The sequence below is a fragment of the Danio rerio genome, chromosome 12 (genome assembly GCF_049306965.1).
Source record: "Danio rerio strain Tuebingen ecotype United States chromosome 12, GRCz12tu, whole genome shotgun sequence".
In the NCBI taxonomy this organism is placed as follows: Eukaryota; Metazoa; Chordata; class Actinopteri; order Cypriniformes; family Danionidae; genus Danio; species Danio rerio.
This window is the reverse complement of record NC_133187.1, coordinates 766,539-780,724: the sequence shown is the minus strand read 5'-3', so window position 1 is coordinate 780,724 and position 14,186 is coordinate 766,539. Positions and strand designations below refer to the sequence as shown.

At 38.7% G+C, this 14,186-nt stretch overlaps 2 protein-coding genes across 3 annotated transcripts in view; one reads left to right on the top strand and one right to left on the bottom strand.

Moving 5' to 3' along the window:
- The window catches only part of mprip (myosin phosphatase Rho interacting protein), a 288,081-nt gene that overhangs the window by 165,301 nt on the left and 108,594 nt on the right, over positions 1-14,186 (bottom strand). The gene's annotated exons all lie outside the window — the stretch shown is intronic.
- The window catches only part of wu:fj29h11, a 68,989-nt gene that overhangs the window by 41,965 nt on the left and 12,838 nt on the right, over positions 1-14,186 (top strand). For both annotated transcript variants that reach the window (XM_009306366.5, XM_009306367.5), the window contains 8 exons: positions 420-598; positions 2,055-2,241; positions 3,418-3,560; positions 4,740-4,924; positions 9,551-9,807; positions 11,207-11,426; positions 12,671-12,848; positions 14,057-14,183. In XM_009306366.5, coding sequence (XP_009304641.1) covers positions 420-598; positions 2,055-2,241; positions 3,418-3,560; positions 4,740-4,924; positions 9,551-9,807; positions 11,207-11,426; positions 12,671-12,848; positions 14,057-14,183 — 1,476 coding nt within the window. The remainder of the gene's footprint in view (positions 1-419; positions 599-2,054; positions 2,242-3,417; positions 3,561-4,739; positions 4,925-9,550; positions 9,808-11,206; positions 11,427-12,670; positions 12,849-14,056; positions 14,184-14,186) is intronic.

Here is a 14,186-nt window from a genome sequence, read left to right as displayed (position 1 = left end):
TCCAGTGTGTGTGTGTGTGTCTGGTCGGGTGCAGCTGGATGAATTAAACATCAGCTTTAGGGAAGTGGGTCACACAGCTGCACGCAGTCTAGTTTGCTGTTGTGAATATACTGCCATGTTTCTCGTGCCAAAGCCACATCCTATGATCACTAATATTTACTGCTAATCACTAATTTAGTTCTCATTAATAAGCTCAATCACTAGTGTGTTCAAAATGCATGTAAATAAGAGCATCCTCAGAACACTTATTTTTAGGGCTGAATGATTAAGCTTAATCTAATTGCAATTTTTATTTGCATATTTTAATAATAATAATATTAATATATACATATATATATATATATATATATATATATATATATATATATATATATATATATATATATATATATATATATATATATGTATTATGTGTGCAGATCTGCAAGCGCTCTATCAGGACCTAAACACGGTGGATCGGCGGCTGCTGCAGAGTCTGGACGCGCTGGGGAACTCTCAGGTGCGGGAGCTGCTGCGCCGACTGGACGTCCACGAGCTGGAGCCACAGCAGGTCCTGCATCAGCACATCTACCCACAGCTGAGGAGCGGAGACTGGCAGGTCAGAACGCCAGCGGGACTTGAACCTGCAACCTTCACACTCACAAGAAGACAAACACACACACTATGGGGACTCGAACCTGCAGCCTTCACATTCCCATAAAGACACACAAACACCAGTGAGATTTGAACCTGTAACCTTCACAGAGTCATATAGACAAACACACACACACAACACCAGCAGAACTCAACCCTGCAACCTTCACACAGTCATAAAGACATACACAACAGCAGGACTCAAACCTGAAACCTTCACACTGTCATAAAGACACACAGACACCAACGGGACTCGAACCTGCAAATTTCACACTCTCATAAAGAAACACACACACCATCGGAACTCAAACCTCCAACCTTCACGCAGTCATAAAGACACACACACCGGCGGGACTCAAACCTGCAACCTTCACAAACTCTTAAAGACTCACAGACACCAGGGACTCAAACCTGCAACCTTTACAAAGTTATAAAGACATATAGACACCGGCAGGACTCAAACCTGCTACCTTCACGCAGTCATAAAGAGAGACAGACACCAGGAACTTGAACCTGCAACTTTTACACAGTTATAAAGACACACAGACACAAGCGGCACTCAAATCTGCAACCTTCACACTCTCTTAAAGACACAGACACCAGCGGGACTCGAACCTGCAACCATCACACAGTCATAAAGACTCACAGACACCAGCGGGACTCGAACCTGCAATCTTCACACACTCATAAAGACACACAGACACCAGCGGGACTCGAACCTGCAATCTTCACACACTCATAAAGACACACAGACACCAGCGGGACTCAAACCTGCAACCTTCACAGTCTTAAAGACACACAAACACCAGCGGGACTCAAACCTGCAACCTTTACAAACTCATAAAGACACACAGACACCAGCGGGACTCAAACCTGCAACCTTTACACAGTCATAAAGACACACAGACACCAGCGGGACTCAAACCTGCAATCTTCACACAGTCATAAAGACACACAAACACCAGCGGGACTCAAACCTGCAACCTTTACACAGTCATAAAGACACGCAAAAACAAGCGGGACTCAAACTTGTAACCTTCACACACTCATAAAAACACAGACACCAGCGGGACTCGAACCTGCAATCTTCACACACTCATAAAGACACACAGACACCAGAGGGACTCAAACCTGCAACCTTCACAGTCTTAAAGACACACAAACACCAGCGGGACTCAAACCTGCAACCTTTACACAGTCATAAAGACACACAAACACCAGCGGGACTCAAACCTGCAACCTTTACACAGTCATAAAGACACACAAACACCAGCGGGACTCAAACCTGCAACCTTTACACAGTCATAAAGACACACAAACACCAGCAGGACTCAAACCTGCAACCTTCACACAGTCATAGACGCATCAGTTGCATCATGTGACTGTGACTTGTGTTCATGTTGAGCTGTCTGTGTCTGCAGAAAAAGCCGCAGGGGATCGTGGTCAGTTACCTGGTGTTCATCAAGCTTCACGCTCAGGATCAGGAGATCAGGAGTCTCGCTGCACACGTCCCCGTGCTGACCAATCAGGGCTTCCGCTGTCCCGCAGAGCACAGAATACACTTCAGCAGAGACTACAAGAACATCCACCTGCCCAGCGTACTCCCAGGTAAACACCACTGCAGTGCTCACTGTAACCCTAGTGTTGTCTCTAATTCAGTATACACTATTACGTCATTCGGGTCAAACTGACCCGCCCTCACTAAACCTCTACACTAAAGCAGATCAGTTTCATTTCAATCCTCGAATGTGTTCCCTCATCAGTGTGTAGTATTTCAGCAGTGTTCACTCAGTAGACAACACTCCACTCTCACTACAGTAAAGGGGGTTTTTATCATGATTAAAGCACCTGCAGAAGTGGAGAAAGTGTTCAAGACAGTATTTATAACAGTTTAAGCAGGAGTTATAAGATGACAAGGAGAGAGTAAAATAAGTGCACTAATCTTTTATTGATGCAACTTTGCTGTAAGTTACTCAAGTGCACCGAACCTGCAGGCAGATCCACATCTGAATGGGTCATTGTAATGCGCTTGTAGTAGTTGTCATGGTTGTTGATGGACTACAGTAATTGATTGTCCTCAGAGATGAAGCGGTGAACTGAGAGTGTTTTGTGTGGATGTACTAAAGCGTGAGATGTGTGTGTGTGTGACGTTACACAACCGGCCGCAGTGAGCTGCAAACCATTATTGGTTTCTTTCTACTGCTAAACACAAAAGAAGATATTATGAAGAATGTTGGAAATCTGTAACCATTGACTTCCATGATATTTGTTTATCCTACTATGGAAGTCAATGGTTACAGGTTTCCAACATTCTTCAAAATGTCTTCTTTTGTATTCGTTCATTCATTTTCTTTTCGGCTTAGTCCCTTTTTTAATAAGGGGTCGCCACAGTGGAATGAACCGCCAACTATTCCAGCATATGTTTTATGCAGCGGATGCCCTTCCAGCTGCAACCCATCACTGGGAAACACCCGTATAGTCTTACACACATACATTACAGACAATTTACCTTACCAATTCCCCTATAGCGCATGTGTTTGGACTGTGGGGGAAACCGGAGCACCCCGAGGTAACCCACGCCAACACAGGGAGAACATGCAAACTCCACACAGAAACACCACCTGACCCAGCCGGGACTCAAACCAGCGTCCTTCCTGCTGTGAGGTGACAGTGCTATCCACTGCGCCACCTTGTATCACATAAAACACACACACACACACTGACTCTCTCTCTTTCTCTCTCACACACACACACACACACACTGATGTTGTGCTCCTCCTGCAGGTGTGCAGTGGCTGCTGCTGGACTCCTGTTACCTGCGTGCGGACGCAGACGTGAGCGGCTGGAGGAGTGTCTTCACTGCACTCGGGGTTCGAGACCTGCTGATCTTCAGGAAGGAGAAGCGCACGCTCACCACTGCGCAACTGGTGTGTGTGTGTGTGTGTGTGCGTGCAGTGTAATAAGACTTTGTTAAAGTGACAGAGCTGTTTTATGGTATATAATAATAATAATAATAAGAGGTAGTTGCTATGGGAGGCTGTTTAGGATGCAACGCACTGAAAAAGATTTGCTCATATATACGAAAGATATCTTTAGTGACCTTAAGTTGAACCAAACACACCACAAATATGTCTGTGCACTAGCTGACAAAAGTCTTGTGGTGGATCCCAGTTGTAAGAGCAACAATTAATAACCTGACAGTCGATTTTCATCTGCTGATCTGCATCTCATTCATCAAAAATACTGCTGGAACCCTCATGGACCAAGATTCTCACTGAAATCAGTCAAGTGTGGTGAAGGAGAAGTCATGGTTTGGGGTTCATTCAGTATGGGGGCGTGCGAGATCTGCAACATCAACAGCCTGAGGTATCAAGACATCTGTGCTGCCCATTACATTACAAACCACAGGAGAGGGACAATTCTCCAGCAGGATAGCGCTCCTGCTCATACTTCAGCCTCCACATCAAAACTCCTGAAAGCAGAGAAGGTCAAGGATTGGCCAGCCCAGTCACCAGACATGAACATTATTGAGCTGATGAAGGAGGAGGTGTTGAAGATGAACACAGAGACTCTTGATGAACTCTGGGATCCTGCTGAAGCTTTCTTCTTCATTCCAGATGACTTTATTAATCAGTGATGTGAGTCATGTCAGAGATGTATGGATGCAGTCCTCCAAGCTCATGATGGAGTCAGACACAATCTTCATTCTGTCTCCACTGCAGCAGGACTTTATATTCTATACTGGACATTATTTCTGTTCAGTGATGAGACTTTAGTCTGAGCAGAGTCAGACCGCACTGTCCTCATCAAATCAGTCAACATCAAGACATGATCAGATTTATTGAGCTCAAATCAGCAAAATCTAGAGGCCTTCGCCTTTCATAGAGACACTTCTGACACCAAATAAGGATCAAGAAGTCAAGTTATTATTTGATGCTCATAAAACCTGTAGAGCCGACAAGACTTTTGTCATGTAGTGTACATATAGAGCATTCTTAAATACACACTTTACTATGGGGAGGCAGTTTTTACAGAGCTCCCATAAGTTGCAGTATGTCTGATGTCTAATGTGTGCTGCTGTGTGTGTGTGTGTGTGTGTGTGTCAGTCGTGCAGCCCGTGGGCCGCTGAGAGCGCACTGTGGCCGACTCCAGCAGACGGTCAGTACACCATCATGGATCATCAGTGCTCAGAGCTCCACACACTGCTGACCACAGATCAGCTCAGTGATCAGGAGAAACTACAGCAGCGGCGCGCGCTCATACAGCTGCTGGACAACAACTGGAACTCTGGGTAAACAAACACTCGCATTACACATTATTATGACACTCGTCTTACTGTTTAAACTGTATTAGTGACGATTACTCATGACTAGGCCCACACCAAATCTGCAGGATTATTAGCCCATCACTGAATCTGTTTATTTACTTACAGTCGAGATTTCAGTTAATAAACAGTGGCTTTGAATCTTTGAGTTTGAATCTTTTTGACTGATTTCTGAGACATGCGAGTCATTTGTTGAATCAAATTCTTCTGCTCATGTTTACACTCACCGGTCACTTTATTAGGTACACCTGTCCAGCTGGTCGTTAATGCAAATGTCTAATCAGCCAATCACATGGCAGCAGCTCACTGCATTCAGGCATGTAGACATGGTCAAGAGGATCTGCTGCAGTTCAGAGCGAGCATCAGAATGGGGAAGAAAGGGGATTTAAGAGACTTTGAACGTGGCATGGTTGTTGCTGCCAGACGGGCTGCTCTGAGTATTTCAGAAACTGCTGATCTACTGGGATTTTCACGCACAACCATCTCTAGGCTTTACAGAGAATGCTCCGACAAAGAGGAAATATCCAGTGAGCGGCAGTTCTGTGGGCGCAAATGCCTTGTTGATGAGGCCAGAGGTCAGAGGAGAATGGCCAGACTGGTTCCAGCTGATAGAAAGGCAACAGTAACTCAAATAAGCACTCGCTACAACCGAGCTCTGCAGAAGAGCATCTCTGAACACACAACACGTCCAACCTTGAGGCGGATGGGCTACAGCAGCAGAAGAGCACACCGGGTGCCGCTCCTGTCAGCTAAGAACAGGAAACTGAGGCTACAATTCACACAGACTCACCAAAACTGGACAATAGAAGATTGGAGAAACGTTGCTGCTCTGATGAGTCTCCATTTCTGCTGACACATTCAGATGCTCGGCTCAACAACATGAAAGCATGGATCATCCTGCCTTGTATCAGCGGTTCAGGCTGGTGGTGGTGGTGTAATGGTGTGGGGGAGATTTTCTTTGGGTCCATTAGTACCAATTGAGCATCAACGCCACAGCCTACCTGAGTATTGCTGCTGACCATGTCCATCCCTTTATGAGCACAGTGTCTCCATCTTCTGATGGCTACTTCCAGCAGGATAACGCAGCATGTCATAAAGCTCAATCATCTCAGACTGCTGAACATGACGATGAGTTCACTGCACTCAGACGGCCTCCACAGTCATCAGAGCTCAATCCAATAGAGCAGCTTTGGGATGTGGTGGAATGGGAGATTGGCATCATGGATGTGCAGCCGACAAATCTGCAGCAACTGTGTGATGCTGTCATGGAGCAAAATCTCTGAGGAATATTTCCAGTAGCTTGTTGAATCTCTGCTATGAAGGATTAAGGCAGTTCTGAAGGCAAAAGGGGTCCGACCTGGAACAAGTAAGGTGTACCTAATAAAGTGGCCAGTGAGTGTGGGCTTGTTCTGGCTAGTTCTCCAGATGTCCAGTATTTATGTTCAGATATTCAGCAGTGGTGTAGTTTCACTGACGGAAGTCTTCCAGAAAGCGAGCGATTCTTTAATCTCTCCTGATTCCCAGCTGCTTGTGCTGAAGTACTCAATCTGCTGCTCAGATTATTCAGGATATGGATATTAATCTGGCGCACAGGTCACTGTCTGCGTTTGATCTTTTAAGCTGTAAAGAGCACAGAATATTCAGTCTGACCTGTTTGTTTAATGGACTGTGATGATGACGATGATGGGAAAAACGCGTCAGATGCTCTTCAGGAATCGTCTATTCCTGACTGCTCGCTCTCATAACGCTCTCTGAGTGCCTGCATACAGTACGCATCTATATATATTTATAGCCGATTTATTTATATGCATTTACAGCGGTCAACAACTGAAGTGCGTCAGAAACAAGGCTGGGTGTTGTTCAGTAGTTTTAGGACAACTAAAGATTTTTCTTCAACACATTTCTAATCATAATAGTTTTAATAACTCATCTCTAATAACTGATTTATTTTATCTTCCCCATGATGACAGCACATTAGACTAGATATCTGACTAGTGTTCAGCTTATAATGGCATGTAAAGGCTTCACTAGGGTAATTAGGGTAAAGTTAGGGTAATTAGGCAAGTCATTGTATAACAGTGGTTTGTTCTGGAGACAATCCAACACTAATATTGCTGAAGGGGTGAGTAATATTGAGCTTAACATGACTTTAACACTATTAAAAACTGCTTTTATTCTAGCACAAATAAAACTAACAAGACTTTCTCCAGAAGAACAAATATTAGAGGAAACACTGAGAACAACTGCTGAATCTGAGAAACATCATCTGGGAAATATTTGAAATAATAATAATATTTTTGACTGTACATAATGTGTATTTTTAGCCACCAAAGACTGATATATTGTTATTGAAGAATCCAGCATTGTTACTTTTGGCGGTGGTGAATTTACTGGCCGTCTGCTCGCTGTGCATGTTGTCCATGTGTGCTCCGAGCAGCCGATTCACCACGGTAGAAATGATGTAAACGTTCCGTGGCTGCAGGTATGATAAGGTGCTGCACATGGGTCTGTTCTGTTTAACATCATTTGGGAAATATTGGAAAAAGACTTTATTTACTTTATCTCCTTTTATTTGTTTTCTTTTATTGATAGTAATGTGTTCACGAGTAAAACCCGTTCTTTGTGCTTCTGAGGATGTTTCTTCGCAATTTAAAATCATTTAGAGAATTAAATGACAATTGGTTATGAAAAAGGTAACAGAAAATGTTTATATTTAGTCAACACAATACCAATGGTTTAATTTCAGAAAAGTTAGAAGATCAATATTTGATGGAAGAGTACTATTAAAATCAAAATTAACAAAATTTTTAACTCACACATACCTGTTAATTTCAGAGGAACAGAGAATTATCAAGTGATTCCCTTATTTTGTCAATGCTATAAATGCTTACAGTATTCATTCATTCCTCTTCCTTCAGCGTAGTCTCTTTATTCATCAGGGGTCTGAACCACTTAACTATTAAAGCATGTGTTTGACACAGCTGATACCCTTCCAGTTGCAACCCACTACTGGGAAACACCCATACACACTCATTCACACACACTCATACACTACGGCCAGTGATGTTCATCAGTTTCCCTATAGCGCATGTGTTTGGACTGTAACCGGAGCACCCGGAGGAAACCCACGCCAACACGGGGAGAACATGCAAACTCCACACAGAAACACCAACTGAGCCAGCTGAGACTCAAACCAGCGACCTTCCTGCTGTGAGGCCACAGTGCTAACCACTGAGCCACCGTGTCGCCCTACATACAGTAGATATAACAAATAATAAATGAATTCCTCTTTAATTTCTGTTTATTTTTAGTTTTAGCAGATGTTGACGTCAGAGTTTTGCTTCAACACTGTTAAATAAAGCTCTGTTTTCATTTTCATTCTCTGTATTATGAAGTTGACGTGCAATAATTGACGCTTTATTGGATTGGCAAGTAAAACGAAGGATCTGTAGTGTTTGTGAGGAATTTGAACATTTGACTATGGAGTATTAATAATAGAATAATGTAAAAGTGCGTGAGTCCGCTTCAGACTCTGTGTTCTGACCTGTTTATTTAAAGCATGTCAGACGCTGTTCTGGCACAGTGAATCAGGCCGGTGTTTTGTAAGGCACTCAGAGACGTGTGTGTGTGTGTGTGTGTGTTTCTGCATGAACTGATCTGCAGTGTGTGACTCATCGTTATGACCTCCGTCTGCTGGAGCGTCACTCTGCGTTTACACACACACACACACACACACACACACACACACACACACACACACTCACAAACTATCTGAGACTACTAACAGTGCTGTGGGTCTGCTGGATATATTGCAATCTGCTTACTTTAAATAACTATAATAAGCTATTATTTTTGCGCTGTGCATTATAAATATGGATTTTTATTATATTTGGAAGCAAGACAACAGTTTGTGCTTGTCTCGAAATGCTTCTTGATTTAAGAATCTTGAGATATTTAGACTAAAACAAGACAAACTCTAATTAAAAAAGTGTTGTGCTGTGTGTTTCTGTCTGCTCAATGCTCAACACAACACTTGCATGATTTTTTGTTTATTATTTATTATATTTGTCCCATACACAGTCAAACACAGTATGATATGCAGTGAAATGCTCACACAACCACTCATGATCTTAAAATAATAATAATAACAAAAATAATAATAATAATCTGAATTATGGAGAGACGTTTTTAGTATTTATTCGCCTTATTTTGTAATAACTAAGTAAGAAAAGCATGTATTTGCAGTGTGTTTGTGTTTGAGAAGCGTCCGACTGCAAGACCTGTGAAGAGATAAAGCCAACCATCGAAGACTTTGAGGGCAACACACACACTTAATCCACAAAACACTCCAATGTACATGTACACACAGACATCACATATATACTCTATAACTGCAGGTTAACTACTGTATATAATAACTTTAACTGTTAAAGCTATTAGTTGCTAGTTAATTAAAGTTATTAGTAACTAATGGTGACTAATAACCTTCACTTTTCTGATTTTACCTGTAATGCAGTAATGGACACCTTTTGTGAAGCTGCTATGAAGCAAAAGCACTATGCAAATAAACTTTGTGTGTTTGCTGTGTTTCAGAGAGCGGTACGGTCAGCTGGTCTCGGCTCAGCTGCTGGATGCTGACGGTGGAGTTGTCCGAAATGTGCGCTCCTCCTTTATTCAGATGCTGACGGAGTTTTCCTGGATTCCCACACACAGACCCATGTGCAGCACCGTATCATACCTTCAGCCGCGGAGCGTTTACATATTATCTACTGCGGTAAATAGGCTGCTCGGAGCACACGTGGACTACATGCACAGCGAGCAGACGGCCAGCGAGTTCACTAGCGCCATAGGTAAGGATTCGTAATATCAAAACACGATTGAAAAATACACAAATCTATTTAGTTGGTTCAAAACACGATTCATAAATACGCAAATCCAATTCGTAAATTTAAAACGCGATTCATAAATATGCAAATCCAATTCGTAAATTTAAAACACGATTCATAAATATGCAAATCCAATTCGTAAATTTAAAACACGATTCATAAATATGCAAATCCAATTCGTAAATTTAAAACATGATTTATTAATATGCAAATCCAACTCGTAAATTTAAAACATGATTCATAAATATGCAAATCCAATTCGTAAATTTAAAACACAATTCATTAATATGCAAATCCAATTCGTAAATTTAAAACACGATTCATTAATATGCAAATCCAATTCTTAAATTTAAAATACGATTCATAAATACGCAAATCCAATTTGTAAATTTAAAACACGATTCATAAATATGCAAATCCAATTCGTAAATTTAAAACATCATTCATTAATATGCAAATCCAATTTCAAAATTTAAAACACGATTTATTAATATACAAATCCAATTCGTAAATTTAAAATATGATTCATAAATATGCAAATCCAATTCGTAAATTTAAAACATGACTCACAAATATGCAAATCCAATTCGTAAATTTAAAATATGATTCATAAATACGCAAATCCAATTTGTAAATTTAAAATATGATTCATATATACGCAAATCCAATTCGTAAATTTAAAACATGACTCATAAATATGCAAATCCAATTCGTAAATTTTAAATACGATTCATAAATATGCAAATCCAATTCGTAAATTTAAAACATGATTCATTAATATGCTAATCCAATTCGTAAATTTAAAACACGATTCATAAATACGCAAATCCAATTAGTAAATTTAAAACATCATTCATTAATATGCAAATCCAATTCGTAAATTTAAAACACTTTTCATAAATATGCAAATCCAATTCGTAAATTTAAAACATGATTTATTAATATGCAAATCCAATTTCTAAATTTAAAACAGGATTCATAAATATGCAAATCCAATTCGTAAATTTAAAATACGATTCATAAATTCGCAAATCCAATTCGTAAATGTAAAACACGATTCATTAATACGAAACTCCAATTCTTAAAATTTAAACAGGACAATGACTTGCCTAATTACCCTAGTGAAGCCTTTACATGTCACTTTTAGCTGAACACTAGTCAAATATCTAGTCTAATATTATGTGCTGTCATCATGGCAAAGAGAAAGAAATCAGTTGTTATGATTAGAAATGTGTTGGAGAAATCTGCTCTCCGTTAAACAGAAATTGGGGAATAAAATAAACAGGAGGGCGAATAATTCTGACTGTATGACTGTATATTTTTGCTGTGTTTTTAATCTAGTCAGCTGTGATTGCTGTTGCAGGATTGAGGCACAGTGTGTGTGTGGAGGACATGGTGGGTTATCTGAAGCGCTGGTGTGTGAAGGAGTCTGAAGAACCATCTGAGGAGCCTGAAGGAGCAGATTTCTCCAGCACAATCGATCATATTCATGCGCTTTACTGCTATCTGTTCAACGAGTGCTCCAGTGGCCAGCTCAGAGACCTGTTCCAGCGCTGGCCCGCCGTCTACATCGAGTACAACAGGTCACACACACACACACACACACAAAGTTTATTTGTATTGACCACAACTAAAGGACTGTTTATTTATTGGCAATATCACAGTAGTAGCAGTACAATATGGCTGTATATCGGCACTGGTGGGAGGTGTGCGTTAGCTGGAGGCCGCAGTGCTTTGGTGCCCCAGCAGTGCCGATACACAGCTGTATTGCCCTGCTACGAGTGTGATATTGCGTTCATAAAACAGTTCGACGACATGATCGTGTATATAAAAAAGAAAATCAGGAAGGAAGAGGAATTACTTTCTTCCACCATTCATTCATATCTGTAGCTGACGTCAGAACAGCAGAAACTGCTGCTATTTCACACACGTCACTGTAGAGCTAGTGTTTGAATGATTCTCTAGCGTAATGTCTAAAGAGATGACGAAACAGCTGATATTGCTCACATTGTAAGATTATAAGGCTGAACTATGGAGCCAGATCACTCTCGAAAATAATACATTTGCTTAATAAAATTCATACATCCTCAATATTTACATCTACAAAATCCAATTTGTATGTTAAAAACACAATCTAAAATTACGCAAATCCAATTCGTAAATTCAAAACACAATTAAAAAACATTGCAAATTCAATTCTTAACTTCAAAACACAATTCAAAAATGTGCAAATTCAATTCGTAAATTCACAACTCGATTCGTAAAAACGCAAATCCAATTCGTTATTTCAGAACACGATTAAAAAATGCGTAAATTTAATTCAATTCAAAAAACTATTTTAAAATGTGCAAATTCAATTTGTTAATTCAAAACACTATTCAAAACTACATAAATCTAATTTGTAAATTTAAAACACAATTTGTAAATATGCTATTCCAATTTGTAAGTTAAGAACGTGATTCATAAATGCAAAAGTGTAATTCATAAATACGCAAATCTAATTTGTAAATTCAAAACACAATTCATAAATGCACAAATCCAATTCGTAAATTCAAAATCGATACACAAATCTAATTCCTAAAGACACGATTCATAAATACACAAATTCAATTCGTAAATTCAAAACAATTTAAAAATACACGATTCAAATTCATAAGTTAAAACACAATTCATAAATATGCAAATTCAATTTGTAAATTCAAAACACGATTCATAAATACACAAATCTAATTTGTAGGTTCAAAACACGAATCAAAAATGTCTGAATCTACTTCGCTAATTCAAAACACGATTTAAAAATTGGTAAATTCGTTTTTGGTGTCTGCAGGGATGGCGACCGCAGCTCGGGACGCTTCTATCATCTAAAAGAGGTCTGCTGGTGTGATCCTACAGGCATGTTTCAGAGATACCGAGAGCTGATCCGCAGATCTGACAGCGGCGTTCAGGAGCCGCGAGTGCTCGCTCCGCTATACAGCACTCTGCAGGACATGAAGAGCATGTTTGAGGTCTGGAGATCCACTGGAGCCTCATATTACACTCAGCTTATGTCAGAAATGACCTTTAGTGCATTAAACATTAAAAGCTTGTATTCTGTGTATTGAAATTATCTAAAGATTACTGAAGAACACAGAAATGGTAATGTGAATATGAATGTAAATATTTAATAATGACTGATGCAGAAATACAGTATGTGCATGTGTGTGTGTGTGTGTATGAATTTTAATTACATTTTTACATAAAAAATAATAAAAAGGGCCCCATTCTATTCAAATATTATTGGATAGACAATCGTTACCTTTATTTTATTAATTAGTACAGTTTAATTAAATATTACAACAAAATGCAGGAAAAAATGTCAATACTTAACATAAATACTTGAAGAAAAAGAAGTTTAATTTGTGAACATGCAAAACAGACTTTATTAAAGACTACTAATGTCAACAACAACCAAATTATGTACAGTTTAATACAGAAATAAATGTACTATAAATATACTTAAACATTTTATTAGGCTAATACAGAAGTAAATATATTTATTTATTTTATTAAACTAATAAAGAAAGTAAATATGTATATGCATTTTATTCAACTAATAAAGACAGTAAATATATTTATGCATTTTATTAAACTAATAAAGTAAATATATTTATGCATTTTTCATACTAATAAAGTTGATATATTTATGCATTTTAATAAACTAATAAACACGGTAAATATATTTATGCATTTTATTGTACTAATAAAGTAAATATATTTATGCATTTTAATAAACTAATAAAGACAGTAAATATATTTATGCATTTTATTAAACTGTAATGTAATGTAATGTAACATTACATTACATTACATTACATTTTATTAAACTCATAAATAAATTAAATATTTATGCATTTTATTAAACTAATAAATAAATTAAATAAATTTATGCATTTTATTAAACTAATAAAGTTAATATAGTTATGTATTTTATTAAACTAATAAAGTAAGTAAATATATTCATGCATTTTAATAAACTAATAAAGAAATTAAATATATTTATGCATTTTATTAAACTAATAAAGAAATTAAATATATTTATGCATTTAAATAAACTAATAAAGAAATTAAATATATTTATGCATTTAAATAAACTAAAAAAAGAATTTAAATATATTTATGCATTTTATTAAACTAATAAAGAAAGTAAATGCAATCTCCATTATTCTCATGGCAGACTCTGAGCGTGGAGCCCAATCCTTCGATGAAGCAGTACGTGTGTCTGCTGGAGGCGGTGTGTGAGTCTGCTCCTCTCGCCACAGGAGACGTTCTTCAAGACGTCTCGATCATCTTCGCTAAACTCGGTG